General features: G+C 49.2%; 1 protein-coding gene and 1 non-coding gene across 8 annotated transcripts in view; both read left to right on the top strand.

Moving 5' to 3' along the window:
- The window catches only part of UBAP2 (ubiquitin associated protein 2), a 119,460-nt gene extending 97,504 nt beyond the window's left edge, over window positions 1-21,956 (top strand). For 5 of the 7 annotated variants that reach the window (XM_058565977.1, XM_058565974.1, XM_058565976.1 and 2 more), the window contains 16 exons: window positions 1,655-1,929; window positions 2,520-2,689; window positions 3,760-3,973; window positions 8,254-8,293; window positions 10,497-10,677; window positions 11,609-11,678; window positions 15,644-15,839; window positions 16,555-16,646; window positions 16,901-16,948; window positions 19,357-19,435; window positions 19,645-19,850; window positions 20,133-20,232; window positions 20,313-20,420; window positions 20,575-20,642; window positions 20,726-20,917; window positions 21,008-21,956. In XM_058565977.1, coding sequence (XP_058421960.1) covers window positions 1,655-1,929; window positions 2,520-2,689; window positions 3,760-3,973; window positions 8,254-8,293; window positions 10,497-10,677; window positions 11,609-11,678; window positions 15,644-15,839; window positions 16,555-16,646; window positions 16,901-16,948; window positions 19,357-19,435; window positions 19,645-19,850; window positions 20,133-20,232; window positions 20,313-20,420; window positions 20,575-20,642; window positions 20,726-20,917; window positions 21,008-21,103 — 2,135 coding nt within the window. In that variant the 3' untranslated portion in view covers window positions 21,104-21,956. Of the gene's footprint in view, window positions 1-1,654; window positions 1,930-2,519; window positions 2,690-3,759; window positions 3,974-8,253; window positions 8,294-10,496; window positions 10,678-11,608; window positions 11,679-15,643; window positions 15,840-16,554; window positions 16,647-16,900; window positions 16,949-19,356; window positions 19,436-19,644; window positions 19,851-20,132; window positions 20,233-20,312; window positions 20,421-20,574; window positions 20,643-20,725; window positions 20,918-21,007 lie in introns of those variants that run through there. The other 2 variants (XM_058565981.1, XM_058565979.1) reach the window with 2 other exon arrangements.
- On the top strand, window positions 9,735-9,816 carry LOC131420289 (small nucleolar RNA SNORD121A). The gene has a single exon (XR_009223518.1). It is a non-coding gene; the product is annotated as a small nucleolar RNA SNORD121A (small nucleolar RNA).
- Window positions 21,957-22,515: the final 559 nt, after the last annotated feature.

Raw genomic sequence — 22,515 nt, 5'->3', positions numbered from 1 at the left:
TTGGCAAAGCTTCAACTAAATTTGCTGCCTGTTTTTGTAAATACAGTTTTATTGGCACCACAGCCCCAGCCATTCATTTACATATTGTCTGTGACTACTTTCACTCTACAAAGGCACAGTTGGATAGTCGCTAATAGGTGGCCTTCAAAGCCTAAAATATTTACTATCTGGCCCTTTACAGGAAAAGATTGCCAACCTCTAACCTATATGATAGAGATAGTGTTTCACATCAGTGGTGAAAATGTGGTTTATTGCTATTAGATATCTGACTGGAAAATGAAATTGGATTCTTAACTCCCACTCTACATCAAAGTGCCAAATAGGTCAACTGTTTTAACATAAATAGTGAATCTAGAACAATAATAGAGGAAAACGTAGGAAGATTTTGATGTACTCTGTGTGAGGTGAACCTTTCTAGGTATGACAGGAAACACCATACCCAAACAAAAGGCAGACAAACTATGAAAAAATATTTGAACATCATATTAGAGGCAAAGGGCTGAGTTCCTTCATATGAAAAGAGTAACTAAGAATCCAGGAGACCAATGGCGAATTAAAAAAACAAAGAGGTACAGATGGAGGTCCTGGGTGAAGAGCACTTCAGTGTGTGGAATGATGCTTACCCGGACTTGTATCATTTTTATTTGCATCCTTTATGCCATTTACCACCTATCAAACTAGGAAAGATAAAAGTTTGGTATTAGAGAACAAGTGTTCTATCTATGGATAGGAATTTTGAAGTATTAGTCAAAATTTAAAATATAGTTACTCTGTGAACCAGCAGCTCTGTTCTAGCAACTGATCCTGCAGGTATACTTGCACTTGAGCAAAATGTCTTACATAAAAATATATTTATTGCAGCATTGTTTTACATAGCAAGGGATTGGAAAATCTATAAGTCCATTAACATGGTACTGATTTTAAAAAAATAAAACCTCTGTAGACTGGGTTGCTATGTAGACATAAAAATGAAGTAGCCCTTCACACATTAATGTGGAACAGTCTCTGAAAACTAAATGGTTTGTGAGGAAGCAAGATATACACTGTGTGTGTCTCTGTATATGTATGTATATTGAAACAGTATCTCTGAAGATATTCCAGAAACTGGGAATAGTGTCTGCCCCTGTGGAGTGGATCTGGGGAAGGATGGAAGGGTGATTTGTATTCTTCTTATACATTTTCGTGCCTTTTGGATTTTGTAATATCACTTATGTTAGTGAAAAAAATTAATAAAATAATTTTCAGAAGTTTAGTACAAAATTAATAAAGCACACAAGAATATAATTCTCTGTTAGCTAAAGGCCAGATGTGTATAGCAACTCAGACTGTCCTTACCCGCTCCCCACCCCATGTGCTTTAGCACAAACTGTATCTCCTCTCTGCACGGGAGATTAGGTACAAATCTACTCAGGCGTCCTTTTCCATTTGTTGTATACCAGTTATTACACATCTCTCCTCTCTCTCTCTCTCTCTCACACACCCACACACACACGCACAACTGTTATGGGATTCATCTAGAAGATGGTTGGGAGAAACTGGTGGTGACTAACCCTTCACTCTCGATGATAATGGAAGAGAGAGCTCTAAGCCCGTGCTCCTAAATAATTGATTGTTGCTTACTTTCTTCCCCTCTTCCCCCTTGCATATTTCATAGACGTCAAATCTCAGCCCGAACCATCCCCAGTTCTTAGCCAGTTGAGCCAGCGACAGCAGCACCAGACTCAGGCAGTCACTGTTCCTCCTCCTGGGTTGGAGTCCTTTCCTTCCCAGGTAAAACTCCGAGAGTCAACACCCAGAGACAGTACCTCCACTGTGAACAAACTTTTGCAGCTTCCCAGCATGACTGTCGAAAACATTGCTGTGTCTGCCCACCAACCACAGCCTAAACACATCAAACTCACTAAGCGGCGAATTCCTCCAGCTTCTAAGGTGGGTTTTCTGTCATGCAGTCACAGTCCCAAAGGTAGATGTATTTTAACATTTAGCTTAAGTGTTGGGTTAGTAAGTCTCAGAAACTGTGATGTGGTGTTTTTCAAGCACATAGCTTACTACTCTGTGGGGAATAGGCCATTTCTGAGTGATTCAGCTAATCTTAGAGGGAGTGGGTTTGTGCTGAGACAGAGACCATTAATTCCGTTGCTGGATCTGGCTCAGAGAGTCTGATGGTCTTGTGCATTTAGCTGGGGCCTTTAATAGATAGAGGATGAGTGGTTCTGTGACCAGGTAGTACTTTCATCAAAGGCCCACTCTCCTTCACTCATCTACCCCCACAAGCCCCTGTTGCCCCAAGGAGCAGTTGGGGGCACTGACCATCCTCCCGTTAACTTTTGATTTTTCTTTTCCTTTCTCTCTCTCTTTTACAATCCTATTCTTTTTCCTTCCTTCCTCTTGGCCTCTTGCTCCTTGTTCCTCAGGCCTGCCAGAGTGCCCTGGGAGCCAGTGCTCATTCGGCTCTGTGATGGCCTTTGGGACTTGGAGTCCTGACCTCTGTTCCTGACACGATGGCTTTGCTGTTTCAGATCCCAGCTCCTGCAGTGGAAATGCCTGGGTCAGCAGATGTTACAGGATTAAATGTTCAGTTCGGTGCCCTGGAATTTGGATCAGAACCTTCTCTCTCTGAATTTGGATCAGCTGCAAGCAGTGACAATAGTAACCAGATTCCCATCAGCTTGTATTCGAAGTCTTTAAGGTACGCGACTTCGCACTTCTCTGGTTTTGACTGAATTTAGTACTTTGTTTGCAAAGTAAAACGAAATAGAACCCAAGAAACCACCTGGTGGAGACAGTACACCCTATGGTAGTGGGTGTGTGCAGCCATCACTGTATCTGGTTCCAGAACTTTTCTTCCGTCACCCTAAAAAGAAACCTTGTCCCTGTTAGCGGTCACTCCACATTTCCCCCTCCACTCATCCCCTGGCAACCAGTACTCTGTCTCTGGATTTGCCTGTTCTGGACATTTCGTGTAACTAGAATCATGCAACACGTGGCCTTTTGTCTCTGGCTCCTTTCACTTAGTGTCATCTTTTCAGGGTTCTTCCACGTTGTACCTGTGTCCGTTGTGTTTCTGAGTAGTACTTTGTTGTGCAGATAGACGTTTTCTTTATCCATTTGTTAGTTGATAGACATTTAGGTTGTCTCCACTTTTTGGCTATTGTGAATCATACTGCTATGAATATTCAGTTATAGATTTTGTGTGCTTTCGGTTCTTTTAGATATATGCCTAGGTATTGCTGGGTTATATGGTAACTCTTACGTTTAACCATTTGAGGAACCGTCAGACTGTCTCCACAGTGGCTGCAGCATTTTGCATTCCTACCAGTAATCTGTGAGGGATACAATTTCTGCACATTTCTGCCAACACTTATTTTCCTTCAGTGGAATATTTTATAAATAGAGAATCCCAGATTTTAGATTTTATTTTATTAATTTTTCTACTTTCCAGAGCTAAAAGCTGGTATTTGTTTGGGTTCCTTTTCTAAAGATGGTCTCAGACATCTGGAGTCCTTAAAGATTCTTAAGGATTCTTAAAGATGTCCCCCTGCCCGTGAATAAAATTAGGTGGGTCTAATTTTTGGGGGGGAAGTTTGTTTTGGATCATCATTTCCATCGTTAATACATTTAAAGAATGCAGTAGTGTAAATTGGTAGTTACAGATATGTTTATTTAATTTAGAATATGACAAAGTGACGAAATAGTTCTACTTCATGAAGCCACATGAAGTGACCCAAGTTTGTGTCTGCCACCTTTTATTTTCTGTAGTGATTCTTTGAACACCTCTTCACCAATGACCAGTGCAGTACAGAACTCCACCTACACAACTTCGGTCACCACCTCCTCCAGTCTGACCAGCTCATCGCTGAGCTCCGCCAGCCCAGTGACAGCATCTTCATCCTGTGACCAGAGTTCTGTGCATAACAGGACAGCATACCAAAGGCCTGGGAGCCCTGTGGAGGCAGCCCCAGGGACTGTCACGGTGAGTGATCTTTCAGGTTCCTTCTTGTGGGAAAATCCTATTTGGAGCTCAGTGTGGCATGTAGTTTGGGAAATTTAAGCTTTTTGGATTTTCTTTGAGAAATTCGCTAACGTTTTGAGTAGAATCCTTGTAGTTTGTTGAATTTGCTAATAGCAGGCATCTCGTTTGAAACCAGGGTTTCAAGCACTCATGCCCAGGAGTATGTGAATGGACCCAGAAGCTTAGTATAAGAGTACACTCCAAATTGTTCATAGTGGTTTGGATGGGGTAGGAGGGGACTGTAGTCTTATCTGTAATATTTTAGTTTCCTGTAAGGCAAAGATGTTCAAGCATTCAAGCATTACTAGTGAGAGCTACTTTGAAGCATGGATAAGAACATGAAAATAATAAAAACAGTTGAGTTGGCTTAGCAGAAATTTGAGTACATTTTCTTTTATTAAGTTTCCTTCTGAGATTCTCAGGAGATATTTGTACATCTCAACGTAAAAGATTTTTTTCTTTCCTCCTTTTATTTTCCATCTTTTATGTTAGAAGTCTTCCTCAAATGTCTGGTGATTCCAGGCTGCCTACTGGATACTTAAAGGTTAACGAAGGCCTCTGGTTTGTTGGAGTAGGCTGTTGAATATGGGTTTTGATGTGGACAGCGTGGGCAGGCCATTTCTTTGGAGGGGGGAACTCCTCTGTCAGCCCCTTTGGGCCTTTTCTGTTGAGCCTTAAGGGACTGTTCTTCCAGTCTCTTCCATGTGGGGCCTATGCCTGTCTGTCAGTGTCTCAAGAGCCTATTGGGAAGAGAAGGCTGCCATCGGAGTGTTTGTTTTGTCTACGTTGACTTGGTCGTCTGTTTTTTTACAGTACCCCAGAACATGTGTTACCCTTTTGATGAAGTTTAGAACCTGTGGGAGAAGGTGGGAGGGAGTCTCCCCCCTGCTGTGCAGAGTGAGGGGATCTGGTTCTGTGCGGTCTTTAAACAAATCTCCTACATTTAGCCCTACCTCCAGTCCCACTGCCCAAGTTACCTGGTATAGGTAAATACTGAGTTGCTTGGTACGGTTCTTTGATATAAGTTGTGTTGTTTTCTGGTTTTCCCTACTACTGGCTTAGGATTTGGCTTTACCAGGTCAGCTAAGTCAGTTACCATCCTGTATATGCTTTCTAGTGTACAAAATTTTGTTGCTATCATTTTTTTCACCTGTATTTGTCTTTCTGGGTTTACATATTGGAAAAAAAAAAAGGGCTTGGCTTAGCGGTTAAGTGTGTGCGCTCTGCTGCTGGCAGCCCGGGTTCGGATCCCGGGTGCGCACCGACGCACTGCTTCTCCGGCCATGGTGAGGCCGCGTCCCACATACAGCAACTAGAAGGATGTGCAGCTATGACATACAACTATCTACTGGGGCTTTGGGGAAAAAAGATAAATAAATGAAAAATTAAAAAAAAGAAAAAAGAAAAAAACCCGTGTATTCTTTATTTATTTATTTAATTTTTTTTTAAATTTTTTGTTTATTGCAGTAACATTGGTTTATAACATTGTATAAATTTCAGGTGTACATCATTATACTTCTATTTCTGCACAGATTACATCATGTTCACCACCCAAATACTAATTACAACCCATCACCACACACGTCTGCCGAATTATCCCTTTCGCCTTCCTCCCTCCCCCCTTCCCCTCTGGTAACCACCAATCCAATCTCTGTCTCTATGTGTTTGTTTATTGTTGTTATTATCTACTACTTAATGAAGGAAATCATACGGTATTTGACCTTCTCCCTCTGACTTATTTCACTTTGCATAATATCCTCAATGTCCATCCATGTTGTCACAAATGCCTGGATTTCATCGTTTCTTATGGCTGAGTAATATTCCATTGTGTATATATACCACAGCTTCTTTATCCATTCGTCCCTTGATGGGCACTTAGGTTGCTTCCAAGTCTTGGCTATTGTGAATAACGCTGCAGTGAGCACAGGGGTGCATGTATCTTTATGCATTGGTGTTTTCAGGTTCTTTGGATAAATACCCAACAGTGGAATAGCTGGATCATATGGTAGTTCTATCCTTGATTTTTTTGAGGAATCTCCATACTGTTTTCCATAGTGGCTGCACCAGTTTGCACTCCCACCAGCAGTGTATGAGAGTTCCCTTCTCTCTACATCCTCTCCAACACATGCTGTTTCCTGTCTTGTTAATTATAGCCATTCTGACGGGCGTGAGGTGATAATCTCATTGTAGTTTTGATTTGCATTTCCTTGATAGTTAATGATTTTGAACATCTTTTCATGTGTCTGTTGGCCATCTGTATATCTTCTTTGGAGAAATGTCTTTTCAGGTCTTTTGCCCATTTTTTAATTGGGTTGTTAGTTTTTTTGTTGTTGAGATGCATGAGTTCTTTATATATTTTGGAGATTAAGCCCTTATCAGATGTATGGTTTGCAAATATCTTCTCCCAATTGTTAGGTTGTCTTTTCGTTTTGTTGATGGTTTCCTTTGCTGTGCAGAAGCTTTTTAGTTTGATCTGTCATCTTTAACAAGAAGTTTCTTCTTGCGCTTTCCAATATGGTAACCACTAGCCCCATGTAGTAGTTCATTTAAATTAAATAGTTTAAAAAGTTCAGCTCCTCAGATGCACTAACTGCATTTTAAATGCTCAATATCTAGATGTGGTTAGTGGCTACAATATAGGACTGTGGACATATGGAATATTTCCATTATTGCAGAACGTTTCCTTGGGCAGTGTTGGTCTCTAGTTTCTAAAACGTAAATCAGACACTGTGCTGTCCAAGCCTGAATCTCTGTGATCGCCCAGCCTTTGCAGTCACAGCTATGACTTTGCCTCTGGTTCTGCTCATCTGCCTCACTGCTCAGCTCATTCCTTGTTCAACTGGTTGAACGCAAACTCCTGGAGATTTCTCGTCTTCCTGACCATTTGATACTTCTCTACTTTTGCTCCCACCTTCCTTCTGCATAGAATTTCTGCCACCCCAAAGAATGTGGCTCCTGTGTTGCGTCAGTTTGTTCATTGTTTGTGTTTTAAAAATGATTTTCAAGGTGGAATGAAATAGTCCTAGGGCCTGTTCCCGTTTTCTAGTCTCATGTCTGGTGTAGCTCTGCGAAGACTTGTTTGTACATCAGGGTTTGTGCTGTTGAGGATGCACATGGCTCGATGCCGGGTGTGTACTGAGTGGGCCATGAACCCTGGTTTAGAGGCGGCGGAAGAGCAGGAGCTGGACGGCTCCCACCCATCTGGGTATGTGGGTGGGTAAATACTGAAAAAAACGAAATGCTATGTGGAATTGCATAATACTGTTCTAAAGGTCAAAAATCATCCTGTACCTAAATTGTTCAGTATCCTTTCCCTGACTTGAATCTTGTTTTAACTCATGTTTTTTTCCTAGAAGTTGTTTTATTGTCTGCATTCCTTGCAAATAATCTCAAATTGTTTTAAGAATAAAACGTGTTGTAAATAATATTTCATGAACAGAAATTGTACTGGATTTAGATTAACTATAAGGTTTGTCTTTTTCTTTAGTAGTTTGGACGTTTGTAAGAAGGAAATCTCTGTTAGCTCCCTACTCCCATCTGGGGGCCCTGTCTGAGCCTCGTAAGCTCCACTGTCAATCACTCTATGCTGTCTGGAAGCAAAACTTTTCCCTGTGAGGGTGCCTCCTCCTGTGTGTAGGTTCCAGTGAAGTGCCTTCGGGTTGACTCAAACCACTTGTTTTCAGATTCTGCTCTTTTGGGGACTACCACACTGTCCTAACCCACTTTTTCCCCACCCACTTCAGAAAAACCATGTTTTAAAGTAACATCTCTTTTTCTCTGAGAACTATTTTGCTAATAATATAAAATATGATAATTCCTTATATGAAAGTTATCTTTGTTATAATTTGGAAACATTTTCTTTCTTACACGAGTGGTACTCAGAAGACAGAACGTGCATGAGACAGAAAGGCTTGTGGTGATTTCACTACAATGAGAGTTCGAAGTCTGCTGTACTGCTTAATAATTTTTAGGATTGTTTCATTGCTTCCTGTGATTTGGGTCTTATGTTGTGTCCTTGTTACTTCCCTAAATATCCAATCTGGTTTTCAAAAATGTCAGCTCCTTGGGATTACTACGAATTTCTGTATTGCCTCTCCTTTTATTAAGAAACAAAATAAAATAGATCATTGTTCCTTGATTAATCTATACTTCATATGTTTGTGGCTAAATCCCAATAGAAAGTCCTCTAGGTTATCATTTGATTTTGTGGGTTTCCTTATGTTCTTTTCTCTTCCTTATAGAATGGACACGGTGGTGGTCGGAGTCAGCAGACTGTAGACAGTAAGTACGTAAGCTGCTGCTGCTTGTCCTGCCTGGTGGAAACCAAACAGAAAGAGAGCCTAGCTGACGTGATGTCCTGGGAAACCAATAGGCCAGGGGCTCACTGTGCAAAAATAGTCCTTTTACCTTTTTCCCGATAGCTACTTCTGATCCATCATTGGCATCATTTCTTTGGCAGGGTTTAGAAGTTCACCTAGAGGTTCCCGTGTGACCAGGTTGTAGCTGGTAGTATTAATAGAAATGTTGTAGCCGCAGCAAGAAGGGAATGATAGACTCGTATTATTCTGCCCTAGTCAGACGGTACCCCAAGTGTAGAGTGGGTGTAAAAGATGGATTTAAAGGATGCTTTGCTCAGAGGCACAGGTTCCAAGATGGTCAAAGGGCTCTCACTCCAATGATGTGAAGGACTTTTAGAACAAAAATGAGTGTGCTAGTTCGGGAAAGACATGCTCATTGCCTTCAGGATCTGACAGACTCTTGCGGGGAAGAGGGATAAAATTTTTCTCACTATAAACACTTGGGAAGAAAACGAGGGGATCCTGGTCCCCCAACTAGTACAGCTCAGTGATCACTGGAGATGGTCCAGGTGAATCCCTGGTGGTTGTTTCCTTCCTTTCTTCTTGGCTGGCTTATCTCTGATTGTTGGTGGTGGCTTTCATTCATCATTCAGTAAAGCAAATGGGTATCCACTATTGGGGTATGGAAGCCAGAAAGACTCCCTTTTTATTTAGGATTTTTTTTTGGAATTTGGACATGGGATTTTACCAGACCAGGAGTGGGCCTAAGTTGGAGCTGAAATGACACATGTGATTTACTGGACTTGGATTTGGTGTCGCTGGGCTGCCGGAGCTGTTTGCGATACGTTGAGAATGCTAGATGTTAGAGGAAGTTCTCATTCCACAAGCCGTGGTGGCAGGTTTGTTTTGTCTAGGCATGAGGTCGAGGACAAATAGAGGTGTGCTAGATGATTGGAGATGTTAAATGAGACAATGAGATATGGAATGTCTGGAAAACATAGCATGCATTTTAGATAGGTTTTTATCTCCCATACTCTCTTCTCCACCCATTCTCTCTCTCCCTCTCCATTCCTCTCCTTCCCTCTCTCCCTTTCCCTGTCTCGCTAACACACACACTTTCCTTGAGAGGCTCTCTGTGAACCTGTCATCAGTGTAATCCAAGACCCAGGGAGGTAACCTTGGGGTCTGAGTTTGGGGCAGGGACGTCTGTGGTGTCCTCGTCTGGTTTCTGTAAGAACAGGTGCTGTGTTTGGAATAGACTGTCAGGGATGTGAAGACTGCTCTAAGAAGTGACCAGGGTGTATGCTGGCCCTGCAGCCGCCCGTGCTTGTTTTCAAATCGTCCTTCCTTTTAGGGACGAGTGTGTTTTCCGTCGGGCTCCCAGGGAGTCCTGCAGGATGGTGCAGGTTGCTCCTCCTTCCTGACTGGAAAAGACGATGATGCTTTACTTCCAAGCACATATCCGAGTTGTATGTGTGGATAGCACTAAAACTGAGTCTTTTCTGCAGTTGGGATTGATCGCATTCATGTTCTTTGGAAAAGCCTAATAAGCTCGTTTATGTGCTCTGAGGTTTATTCTGTTCAAGCACGTGCAAAGGAAATGCTCACTGCACATTTGAAGGTAGGTGTTGGGCAGCAGGTGTGTATCTTTCTGCAGAATTTAGGCATTTGTAACTCTCCACAGTGTACCCAGGCTCTCAGCCCCCACCTGCCCTAAATTGGCTGTGAGCTTCCACAAGGTCAGCCTGATTTGATCGAAGCAAAGACCTAACCTCTTGGGTGGTCTTGCCCACCAGATTTTCACTGACCCTTGCTGTGCCTTTTGAGGAAAATTTGCCTCACTTTGCAGTCATATGTATCCATCTCTGAGCCTCTTGCCTTTTCTGGGTGCAGCTCAGGGTCAGGTTCCTCTAGTTGGGAGACGTATGTCAGCCTCACAGGACAGTTTGTGATTATAAAGATGTCATTGCCTGCTCTTTGCATGAGTCCTGTGCATCTGACCATCACGTGTCCTTTTGATAGTCATATCTGACAGAGAAAGGACTATCTGGTGACATGCTTGGGCATTTTCCCTGGGGAATGTAGCTTTGTATCTGTCTCAACCAAGCCTGACATGTCACAAGACGTTGAGCATATTTCAGATACTCCTGGTTGGTTCTGGAGCTAAACACATCTGTTTCTTACAGCTGCTTCATCCGTTCCAGCTCCAAAGACAACAGACCCTCCCTCCGCCCTCCCATCTGTGGGCTCCCTGCCCAGCACCTCCTGCACTTCGCTTCTGCCCTCCGCCTCCCAGCACACTGCCACTTTGCCCTCCTTGTCCCAGCCTGGCGACCTGTCCAGCAGCCCCCTCTCTCAGCTTAGCAGGTATGGGGAAAATATGGGTCCAGAATGAGAGGCACACTGGGGTGAAGTCCTGGAGCCCTAATAGGAGGCTGTCCCCGTGAACAAAACTCAACTGGTTGTCCCCAACACGATGTCCTGGCCTTTGCATTAATGCTCTAGCATAGGCTCTGGCTGGGTGGGGTCTCAGAAGCACCAGACATGAAAACCTTGCCTGCTTGTAATGCCTCTGCTGTCACACGGCACTGGACCCTGGGCATGGGGTGGAGCCAGGGGGTCACTGCTCCTCTCCTTTGACCCTCAGGAGGGTCCCAAGCCTCGCCTCGCTCTCCTTTAGCTCTGGGCCCGTGTCACTGTGCCGTGGAGTAAGAATGATGTTGGGTTTTTGAGCAGCTCTCTGACTTGTACTTGTCATGGCTTCAGAGATCAAGTTACTAGAACAGGGCGTAGGAGCGTGGGTTCTGTTTGGTCCTCACTCTGTGTCTTGTGAGTAGAGCTCGCCTCTTCCCCTTTAGCCAGGAGCAAAAGCGTTTGATTTGAATTCTGGATTTGATGGGAATTCAGGCTCTGACTCCGGCACGTGGGGTGCACGTAGGAACTTTCTTCCCTCACACACAGATTTAACAGGGTCTCCAAGGCTGGCAGTGTTCTTAGTGCAATCCTGTTCTAACTTTTACAGTGTAAAGAGCAGACGGTTATAGTTGACTGAAGCTGGCTCTGGAGGTTTCCCAGGCGAGGATGTCCCAGATCCTCATGGCGAGTGACCCTTTAGGTCATTTCTAACCACCAGAACACCTGAACTGGGCTCCAAGGCGATAAGGAACAATGGGTGTGAAGCCGAGTTTTCCCTTGAGGGGATGGGGCAGGCTTAGATCTAGCCCACCTCGACACATGGGTCCCACTCCTGTGGAGTGACTTGTGGGGTGGACACGTGGTGCTCTGTTTTGTCTTCTAGTTCCCTCTCCAGCCATCAGAGCAGCCTCTCCTCTGCGCACCCAGCACTCTCCTCCAGCACGTCACACACAGTAAGTGTCCTCTGGGCTCCCTCATCCTGCACCCTGCTCAGCGAGCTTGGAGCTTAGTCACACGCAGGTGGGGCTTTAGTGTGTGGATTTTAAATATCTGAGATAATCTCAAATCACTTGGCTGTCTCAATGTAGGTACGTGGTTTGAGCTGTTGATTTCCTAGGCACCACGGAGGACATCTGGCTTCCTAAGTTCATGCCTTTATGGAGGAATTGCTTCTCCAGACCTGATGTGTGATGGGCAGGGCTGTCAGGTAGTGAATTTGTTCCCAAAAATTCACTGAGCTCCCTCCTCATTATAGGAGACCTTTCTGCCCAGCAGGGTTGGTTTTATTTTCTGGGCTTGTTGGTTGAGGTATTTGCTGGCTTTTTAGAGAAAAGTAGGCTACTTGCTCCTTGCTAACTGCAGCTTGGGTTCCGCTAAAAGTCAAGTTTAATCGAGAGCCTTGTTCCTGGATAACCGTGTTATCTTGTGAAGGCCATTGTGGAGAGAATGCTTTGAAGTTCGGTCAAAGGGAGAGCTCACATGAGGAATACCCATCCTTTGCCGCGTGACACGCACACGTCTCTCTCAGCCCAGTCGGTGTAACAGCATTCCAGTCTGTTGGTGGTTGTGGGGACTCTCCCCGTTGCACAGTAGGCGTTCTGTTCATCTTCCTCGTGCCGTCTCAGGCCCATCTGAGTCTTCCCCACCTCAAAGGCAGAGACTTGGGGAAGGTTGATATTGAAGAAGGAAGTCTGGAGTGTGGAGAGGCAAGGATGGACGCACAAGTGGGGTGCAGCTGGGAAATCCTGATGAGCCAAAGGGTAACCCTGGGTAGTGGTTATTGGATTGTGGCTTCCCGATGTGTGAGTTTGGGAGCATGGTTTCTGCGGTAGGGGTCAGTCTAGACTGTGGTGGATAGAGGACTGAATGGTTTTGAGATGGTGAGGAGGCAGGGCAGTGGGAGGATACTTAACGAAGAGCTAGGAGAGACTTGATCATAAGGATTGGTGGAAAGAAGCTGCCTGGGAAGAACACTGTCCATACTGGGAGGCAGGCGGCTTCCGGCAAGGTTGGGGCGGATGAGTCCCCGGGCAGGGAGGGAAGTGAGTACAGACGAATGCGAGAGTCAGGTAATTAGGGAAATTTGTTTCCCCTGAGGAAGAGATCAGGTCATTTGCTGCAAAGTGAGGTGATGGAAAAGGGTCTGTTCTATCCTTCCATCAGGATCTGGCTAACTGTGACTTTCAAACTCTAGTTTTCCAAGTGAAATCTTACGCATAATTCTTTGTCATAAAACACATAGACTGCCATCTTCATAGCAGAGCACAGTGTGGATTCCTCTGCACTTGGAGTAAGTGCTGGCCCACCTGCCTGTGCCCCTGTTTGGCCAGTGGGAGCTGTGAGCTGTCCCCGTCGTGAGCACCAGGTCCCGGCCTCCTATGCCCTGGGCACTGCGTTGGGTCCCAGTGCTCTTGCTCGCATGGGTTAGCTGTACTCTGTATCTTAGCAAGAGGCTCCAGATCACACCACTCGACGGCCGCAGCCAGAATTGCCTTGGCTAGGGATCCCGCGTTCGTCGCTGTGACAGAATCACCCCATTGCTCAGATAGTCGTGACTCAGTAATGAGAGGGGTCAAAGAGAAGCACTGTGGAGCTCTTCATCTCTCGCCTGCTTCCTTCTACCCCTCCTCCTCCCGTTTTCTTCATCCTCTAGAATGTGTTTTCACCCGTAAAATAGAAAATGTATCCACACAGTCACTTTCCATCTGCCTTTGGCCTTTTTTCTTTGTCTTTTCCGTAATATAAACGGGAGTATTCCATACACAGTGTCCTTCAGCGTCTCCCCCCCTTAACTTCGAGATGTTTCTGTGTTGAAACATAGAGTTCTTTGTTCTTTTTTCCCAGCTCTACTGCATACATTATTTAATCAGTCCTCCACTGATGGAACTTCAGGGCCATTTTCAAGTCTGGATACTAAAATGCTGCCTTCGATAACCTTCTGTGTATGTCGTTTCACGTGTGTGGTGCTGTCTAGAGAGTAAATCCTGGAGGTGGAATTGCTAGGCATTTGTCCTTTTATACAAATTACTAGATTGCTCTGCATAGTGATTTTAACCCATTTACCTCCCACTGGCAAAGAATGAGATGTCCTATTTCCCCACTGCTTCCCGGAATCGCATTAGCGAATGTTTGTATTTTTCCAATGTGTTAATAGAAAAAGGACTTGTCAGGATAGTCTTAATTGAATGAGGTGAACATCTTTTTTATATATTGGAAAGCCATTAAGTTTCCTTTTCAGTGAGCTACTTCTATTGTTCATTCCTTGTTCTGCCAGGTCCCTGGTGTCTGTTTCTAGGCACTCTATATTGAGGAGACTAGCCAGTGGCCCTTCGTGATGGGAGCTGCAGATATTTCCCCTGGGATTTTTATACAGTCAGATACATCGGTCTTGTCTTGTGTAGTCTGTCATAGCGTTTCCCACATCAGGGCGATGCGAGGATCTCAGGTTGCTCTCCTGCCCTGCGCATCCTCATGGAAGGTTTGGGGCAGCTGTGCTCTCCTGGGCCCGTCTCAAGGAGCTGACCGCTGGCCCCACTGGATCGACTGAGCGAGCTGTCTCAGTGGGGGGGCCTGCTAGGCCAGCCCTTGGTCGCCGTCACAGATTCGGGAGGTGAGAGGAGAGACAGTGGCCCTGTCAGGGTCGGCTGGAGGCGGGAGAGGCTTGCTGGATGACTCCTGAGTTCCTTTCAGTAAGTCGGGAGCTAGTTCTCTAGCAGACTGCTCTTCCGTGGATTCCCCCAGTCCCCAGACTGTGGAATGTCCATTTTTTGTCCAGTGGTTAAAAGGGTTGAAAGGTTCGATGACCAGTGACACCTTGGCGCAGTGGTCAGAGCTGTTCTTGATTCTGTGGTGGGTGGTCTTGGGTGGTGAGCCTGGCTCCGTGCAGAGGACCGTGGAGAGGGTGCTGGGGCAGGCCAGTGCAGCCTTCACCCTCTCCTGGAGCTCCCCGCGCCCTGGTTCTTTCTTTCTATCTAGGTTGAAGGAACAGGAGTCCTGGGGCGCCCCAGGAGATGTGATTTTAGCTGTCTTCACCTTGCTGAACCGATTCTGGATATTAGAGCCCTAAGGCCTAATGAGTAGGGCAGCCTGTGGGGCTGGGACCTGCATAGAGCTGTCTTTGTGACAGGAGGCAGAGCCCATGGTGGTGCCCCCTCTCCTGGGGCTTCCTGTTCTTCGACTTCTCCTCCAGGAGTTTCCAGGCTGCTTTATTCTGCACGTGTTCTGGTTTGGAGGCTGGTCTCAGTCTTACAGAGCCTTTGCCCAGCCAGGTGTGTCTCCTCCCCCCGCCCCGCGCCCCAGTCTTTGAAGGCCTTCCTGGTTCCTTGTTACCAGCTGGAGTTGAGCAGCTGGGCAGGATTCTGGCAGGAACTCAGGTTCCTCAGAGCTTTCTGTGGGGTTTCCCCTTGCTTCCTAGGTGAATCCTGTCGAGCAGGCATAGAGGCACGCCATGCCCTTCTGTGCAGGCCCTGGTGGCCTGCAAAGTGTCACAGGTTCTGGAGCAAAGGCCTCTCTTGGCCACGTGCAACTTCCATATCACAGTAGCTAAGAAGGGCTGCCTGTGGCCCTGTGGTCACCTCTCCTGAGTTGGCCTGCTTTTCTGTGAGACCATATGCAGATAGTCTATGTTCATTTATGATCTAAGGTTTACTTGGGGTTTCTGTGCCTTGTTTCAGATACCAAAGCATGAGCAACTTTAAGGATTTTTGGGAGGGCTTTGGTCATAAAGCTCCATTTTTAGTCTTGGTACTCAGCTTATGAGGTGTGTCCCGATAGCCTTACATATAACCGCAGTGTGAGGGGCCGCAGAGCCCCCAAGTCGGAGTCTTGAGACTGCAGGCTGAAATGCCAGGCCAGGTTCTCTTGCGCTCTTGTGCTTTCCCCCCAGATCCATGTGTCCTGGCTTTTTTTGTTTTGCCAGCATGCCAGCGTAGAGAGCACCCCTTCCCTCCAGTCCTCAGCCACCTTCTCAGCGGCAGCAACCTCCGCCTCGAGTGCCACGTCCTCAGGGCTCAGCCTGCCGAGCACCATGAATACAGTGAACAGCCTGTGCCTGGGGGGCACCACTGTGAGCGCCCCCAGCAGCAGTACTCGGGCCACGCCCTTGGTTACCTCAGGTGTGTGCTCCAGAGACCTTTCCTGCCCGCCCCCGGGCCCTGCAGGTTCACGCTCGGCTTCCCAGGGAGGATGCCCAGAGGTGCTGCAGGGCATGGGTGGCCCGAGCCTCGGAAGATATCAGCTGACGTGGGGATGCGTGAAATCGATCTCCTGCGGGGGTTGCCCCTGGGCAGGGTTTCTGGCAGCCTTTGTGCTTCCAGCTCCTCAAGTCTTGTCTGTCCTTGCTCACCCCTGGAGCCGAGATGACAGGGTAACATGGAGCTGGCCAGGGAGCAGCTATTACGGGCTCCTTCTGGCCACTTTGTGTGACTGCTTTGCCCATCAGCCAGACCTGGGCAGTCTGTGGCCAAGCAAACTGTGGTTTGGTAGAAACTGCTCGAAGCCCTTTCGACACAGCCCGTCCCGCTGCTGGCTCTGCTGGCCTGCCTTCTGTTCTAGGAGGCAGATTCAGTGCAGTGTGACCTTCAGGAGTGGGTGGGGGGCGGTGGTGTGGCCCGGAAGCCTCTGATGTGGAAACAGCCTGAATGTGGTGGCACGTGCTCTCTGCCTCTCCCACTTCCTGGGGGGCCTCTGTGTCTCAGCTGCTCCCTCCCCTCTTGGCTGTGAGGCGTCTGGGGCAGCATAGTGACAGGGCACTCAGCCCCCGCCCCACACAAGCTGAGGAGTCTCCCTCGGTCGTGGCCCCTTCACTCCGTTTGCTTTTTGCCTTTACAGGCAAGGCGCCCCCCAACCTGCCCCAGGCGGTACCGCCCCTGCTGCACAACCAGTACCTCGTGGGCCCCGGAGGACTGCTTCCCGCCTACCCGGTGAGTGCACGCTGAGCCCCTGGCCGCTGGCTGCCCTGGCCTCAGGCTGGCATCTAGTGAGGGGGCCTTGGGTTGCTGCTGCTCCTTCCCTGAGCCGTCTCTGCTGCTCTGGATCCCTGTATTTCTCGCCACCAAAACTCCATCCAGGCAGGGCCTCTTCCCACAGCAGCTAATGCGGGTTTTGGGCCCCACCTGGACTTCGGGGGATGGTATGTGGCATGTGGTCCCTAACGCCCTTTTTGGTTCTCGTGCAGATCTATGGCTATGATGAGCTCCAGATACTGCAGTCCCGGCTGCCAGTGGTGAGTGGGCTGTGGCAGGGGGATTCAGGCTCTTTCACATGTCCCTCCTCCCTTGGCCTTGAACGCCACTCTGCCTGGCCCTCAGGGCCTCCCTCGGCACCGTGGCTGAGCAAGATGCTTCCATTTGGTGGTGGTGCCTGGTGTGACTGTGGCCTGGGCATGTGAGTGTCCTGTGCTCATCCCTGGGGAGCTTGAAGACAATTGGGACCTGGGGCCCTGGTAGACAGTGGACCTACTAAATGTGGGTCCTTCTCTCCCTAACCCCTGCCCCCCTTTTAAAAGAAAAACCATATGACACAAGATGTGGGGTGGCTTGCTGCCCCTAGAGTTTTTATAGTCTTCTCCTTCGAAGTGCCAGTTGGTGTCTTTGGCCTCTGAAATGGCCATTGGTGATGCTTGTGATGGCAGCATTGCTCTCTGTCCTCATGAGCAGCTGGAGCTAACCGTGGGTAAGGGCCCATCTGGGTCTGGCCTGCCATCTCTGTTTGCAAGAATGCTGGCCCCGGGATCTCCCTGGTTGCTGCATCCTACTCTGAGGCTGGGGCTGCCTCTCTATTCTGACCCTTGTGACCAGGAGGAGGCACCGGGCCTTCCCTGGGATGGCCTTGTGAACAGGCCTGCAGGGGGGAGGGATGCGGAAGGAGGCCACTGCCTGCCCCGACAGCCTGCGGGCTCCTCCGTCGCCATTCCCTTCTTGGTCTGACATTTCCCAGACTCCCAGTAATTTTCAGCAGCCCAGGGCATCTGTCATTGTTGGGGAGTAAAAACCTGCTTGGACACTGGCGTCCCCCCACTGGATGTGGTCTTTCCTTTTCCCCAGGGAAGAGGTTTCCTCCCCAGTGGGGTGTCCTTCCTTAGACTCCTCCCCATGGGTGTTGCCCCCTCCTCTGCCTGGCCACAAGGAGCTCAGGGAGCTACAGGTGTCACTCCCCCTCCCAGGCCCAGTGGCTGAAGCTCTTGTCTCTCAGGAGAACTCTTCTCTGTCTGCTGATGTATTTCCAGAGGCAGAGGCTGGTAGCTGGGTGACCCTTCCCCTGTGTGCAGACCAGGAGCCCATCACACTGCCGCCCAGTGGCCTGCTGGACTCTCCAGCCGCTGCCCATGTCCCCCAGAGGGGCCCCGGAAAGGATGTTGAAGACATGATGACGGATTTCTAGGGTGGTCCACAGAACTTAGGGTGTCTGGAGAGGCCTGAGCCTTGGCTTTGTGGGGGAACTGGAAGTGGCCCTGATCCGCCTGACGCTCATGAGGGAACCCCGCAACCATCTGGTCCAGGAGCCCCAGGCATCGGAGATGGAGCGCAGAGGTGGTCCTGAGGGAGTCTGCGTGTGGGTCCTGGTCAGGCCCCCAGCAGTGGCGCAGTGGGATCCCAGTCCTGGGAGTCATCCTGCCTTGTATTCTTTCTGTCCTTTTGTGCCTTGGAAGAAATCGCCTCTGGGCCTGCCTCCTGATACCCATTGTTTTCATTTTCCCCTTTAGTCATGTGTTAGCCTCTGGTACTTTTGTGCCTAGTTCCTGCCTTTGGATTTTCTTCTCTTCTGTGACAGAGCTCCCCCACCTGGGCTTTCTCTAGGCCTGTCCTCAAGTGTGTCCTTACCAGCTTAGGGCTTTCCTAGTCCTGCCTCCTCCTGGGGTTCTGGGCTGAGATGCTCTGGGTTTCCTGGAGGTTACCTGGAGATGAGGCCAAAGGAGGGTGTCGGGGGGCTCCTGTCTGTGACCAGACACTGTTGGCCATGAAGAGAGCAGGAGGCCAGGGTGCAGTGTGTGTAGGACTGGTGAAGCCCTGGGTGGTGAGGCAGGGTTGGGGCAGGCCTGCTTTCTCCACAGAACTCCACTGCATTCTGCCCTCTTGGCGGCCACACTTGCCCTGGCTCCTGTGCGGTGTCAGTGTTGCCAGGACAGAGGAGGTGGTGAGAGGCCAGTTCAGGGCCTTACCTGGGGGCCTGCTCGCACCTCTTCCTACATGGCATTGCTGCCCTGATCCCTGTTAAACCCTTTAGGCATCTCCTCTCCTGCTGGCTCCTTTTCAGGTTTCTACTATCCAGGCAACTTTCTAGCTGCTCTTTAGAATCTCTTATACAGGAAGATCCAGTACAGTTGGTTTGGCCTGTGGCATTGACCAGCCTCCATCTGTGGTGTAAAATGGATGTGAGATTGGGCCTCCAATGGCTCTGCCTGGAGAAGGCTGAGGGATTTGTCAGCGTGTCTGCGTGCCATGCAGCTGCCACATTGCACAGCTCCATTGGGCACCATGTACTTTGACTTCTCTGTGAGTGCTGCTCTCTGGAGGCGTGCACGCGATGTCCTGGCAATCTCGCCTTCCCGGGAGCGCCTGTGCCTGCTGGGTCGGCTGTCCTGGGAGTGGGGCAAGGCCATTCTGCTGATTGAGCCTCCCTGGTCTCTCCTAGGATTACTATGGAATTCCCTTTGCTACGCCCACAGCCATTGCCAGCCGAGATGGGAGCCTAGCTAATAACCCATATTCAGGTTAGTCTGTTCAGGGGGTGAGGAGTGGGGGTCACGGGCCTGTAGCTGATCCCATGAGTCTGGAAACAGAAGCAGAAGGGCTGAGAGAGGCCTGTTAGCTTTTCCTTGTTGTATTGGGAACCGAACCATTCCCGTTTGCAGGAGCCAATCTGGTTTCTTACCTGGTTAGATAAGGAGCAGTGACTGGAATCAGTGCTTTCTTCTCCTAGGTGATGTCACAAAGTTTGGCCGAGGTGACTCTGCATCCCCTGCACCCTCCACCACACTGGCTCAGCCCCAGCAGAGCCAGTCCCAGGCCCACCACACAGCCCAGCAGCCCTTCCTGAACCCTGCGCTGCCACCTGGCTACAGCTACCCTGGTCTCCCCTACTACACAGGCATGCCCAGTGCCTTCCAGTATGGGCCCACCATGTTTGTGAGTATTTGTAGGGGGTGCTGTTCCAGCTCCGGGGAGCTGAAGCAGGGAGGGAGAGACATGACCCCACGCAGAGTCTCACCCAGCCTTCAGGAATGTTTTTTGGGTGGGGGGGGAGGGGTGGTTCCTTCCCGTCTGTTTTTAGATCCAGCATGTGTTGCACTAGTGAACACAGGGCCCTTGTGGTTGTGCCACCTGCTGCCCGAGGCTAAGCCAGGGGGTGCCTGACCTGCTGCCCCTGCCCCCTTCCTCCACTGATGCCTCTTCTCCTTGCCCCGCCAGGTCCCTCCGGCCTCAGCCAAGCAGCATGGTGTGAACCTCAGCACCCCCACCACCCCTTTCCAGCAGGCCAGTGCTTATGGCCAGCACAGCTACAGCCCAGGTGAGGGTGCTCCCAGCGTGGAGAGACGTGCGAGGACAGGGTCGCCTTGCTCACACATGCCTCTTGTACCACCATGCTAGGTTATGATGACCTGACCCAGGGGACAGCAGCAGGAGACTACACCAAGGGTGGCTATGGTGGATCATCGCAGGCCCAAAACAAGTCTACAGGTTCAGGGCCTGGCAAAGGTAGCGTCTGCCCCTTCTTTCCAGGACTGAGGGCCAGAATAGTTGTCTCCCACCCTGACTACCCCTCAGGCACGGCTGCCCCAGAGTGCCCCCGGTGGCGGGGGAGGCTGGAGCTGGAACCAACTGCTGGGGGAACAACTGCTTTTCCTCCTAGGAGTGTCCGTGTCTTCGAGCGCCACTGGCCTGCCTGATGTGACTGGTTCTGTCTACAACAAGACTCAGGTGAGGGAGGACCAAGGTGGGTGGGAAGGTTGGTGGGAGGTGCCACCCACGCTGGCCCTCACTGTCATCTCTTTGCCCTACAGACTTTTGACAAGCAGGGATTTCATGCAGGGACCCCTCCACCATTCAGCTTGCCCTCAGCCTTGGGCTCCACAGGGCCCCTGGCCCCTGGAGCAGCCCCTGGTTATGCGCCCCCACCATTCTTGCACATCCTGCCCGCCCACCAGCAGCCTCACTCACAGCTGTTACACCACCACCTTCCGCAGGATGCCCAGGTGAGGCCAGTGATGGAGGCAGCCTCCCTGCCCTGGGCCGGGGGTTCTGCTCCAGCCTTGACAGCCTTCTCTTCTCCTCCTCTTCCTCAGAGTGGCTCGAGTCAGCGCAGCCAGCCCAGCTCCCTGCAGCCCAAGTCTCAAGCCTCCAAACCTGCGTACGGCAACTCTCCATACTGGACAAACTGAACCCTGACGAGGGGGTGGGCTGGTGCAGGGCTTACCCCAGGCAGGAGAGGACACACGATCCCATTTCTGGGAGCCCGGTGCCCTTTCCGAGAATTCCTGAGACGTGTAACTGTGTCAGCCAAGCCTCTGTGGGGAGCCTGCCTCTCAGATTCGCTATTGTATGTAATGTATTTATGTATGTATTTGTAAATGTGATCCAAGTCTTGGGGAGGGGGTGCAGCTGCTACTCTTAGCCAGATCTGCTCTCCCCACTCAAGCTCCTTCTCGCTGTAGCAAAACAAGCCCCTGCTCCCCTTCTGCCTTCAGGCCTTCTCCACGGCCCCCGGCCAGCGGGCTATGAGGGGCAGTGTCTGGAAGGGCTGGTTTAGGCAGTTTGGGTGTGGGGTCACGTACCAATGAAGAATCACGACTTATCTCGCTCCCTTGTAAACTGTTGAGTTTTCTTCCCTGTGTAATTACTTTTATCTCCCTCTTTTTGAGAAACTGGTCCTTTGTCATTTGTCATGTTTCCCCTCCTGCCAAATCTCTATCTGGGAATAAGCAGAGATACCCCCTGCCTGACGTGAAAGTGGCACCCATTTGTCTTCATATAGAGCAGGGGTTTCTGCTTCTGGTCTGGTCTTGTCCCCAGAGACTTGCCTTCCCCTGGCTGACCATTTTTAAAATAATCTGAACTTGCACTCAGATGTTCAGCCAGTCAGCTCCCCTTTTAAAAAAATCAAAGCTTTCCACCTCAATGAGAGCACGTCTCTAAGCAGAGGCTCCTCTGTCCCAGTTGTCCTGAACAAGTGGGTGACTGTTTCAGGGGTTTCTCTTTTGCCCAAACTCCACCTAATAAAGTTCTGAGAGCATGCACGGTCTCTGTGTGGTGTGACTAGGGGATCGTCAGTGGCCGGCCGTCTTCAGTATGCTTCCAGCCAGCCTGGACTTCACAGGACTGAAGTCAAGCTCACGTGGTGCGTCTTCTGACAGCAGGGAGCGAGGGCTTAAGCTGGTCTGCTGCTTTGCAGGGCCCTTCTCTTGCCTTGGCCCCAAACCGCTGGCATCCAGGGAGTGAGAAGGTAAATGGTACGTCTGAGAAGACAGCGACCCGGGCAGGCAAGGCACAGGCAGTGTTTAAGTTAACTTTTTTTTTCTTGCAAATCCTAACAGGCTTAGAGGATAAGGCAGTCTCTTACAGGGCCCTGTCAACAGGAGTACTAGGGCAGGGTCATTTCTTTTCCAGACGTCAACTGAGTTTAAAATCTGGAGCAAAGTAAAATATGTTTGAACAGCTAAACCTCTCTATCCTTTGTTCTTATCAACCAAACACAATCTTGACCTACAGTCAGGGGAACAGGTGACTAGTAAGTCAGGTGGCATGAAGTAGGTGAGTGAGTCCTGGGCTAAATATCTGCTCTGGAAAGTCCCAA

This window comes from Diceros bicornis, chromosome 22 (assembly GCF_020826845.1).
Source record: "Diceros bicornis minor isolate mBicDic1 chromosome 22, mDicBic1.mat.cur, whole genome shotgun sequence".
Taxonomy (NCBI): Eukaryota; Metazoa; Chordata; class Mammalia; order Perissodactyla; family Rhinocerotidae; genus Diceros; species Diceros bicornis.
This window is presented reverse-complemented; position numbering and strand designations above follow the sequence as displayed.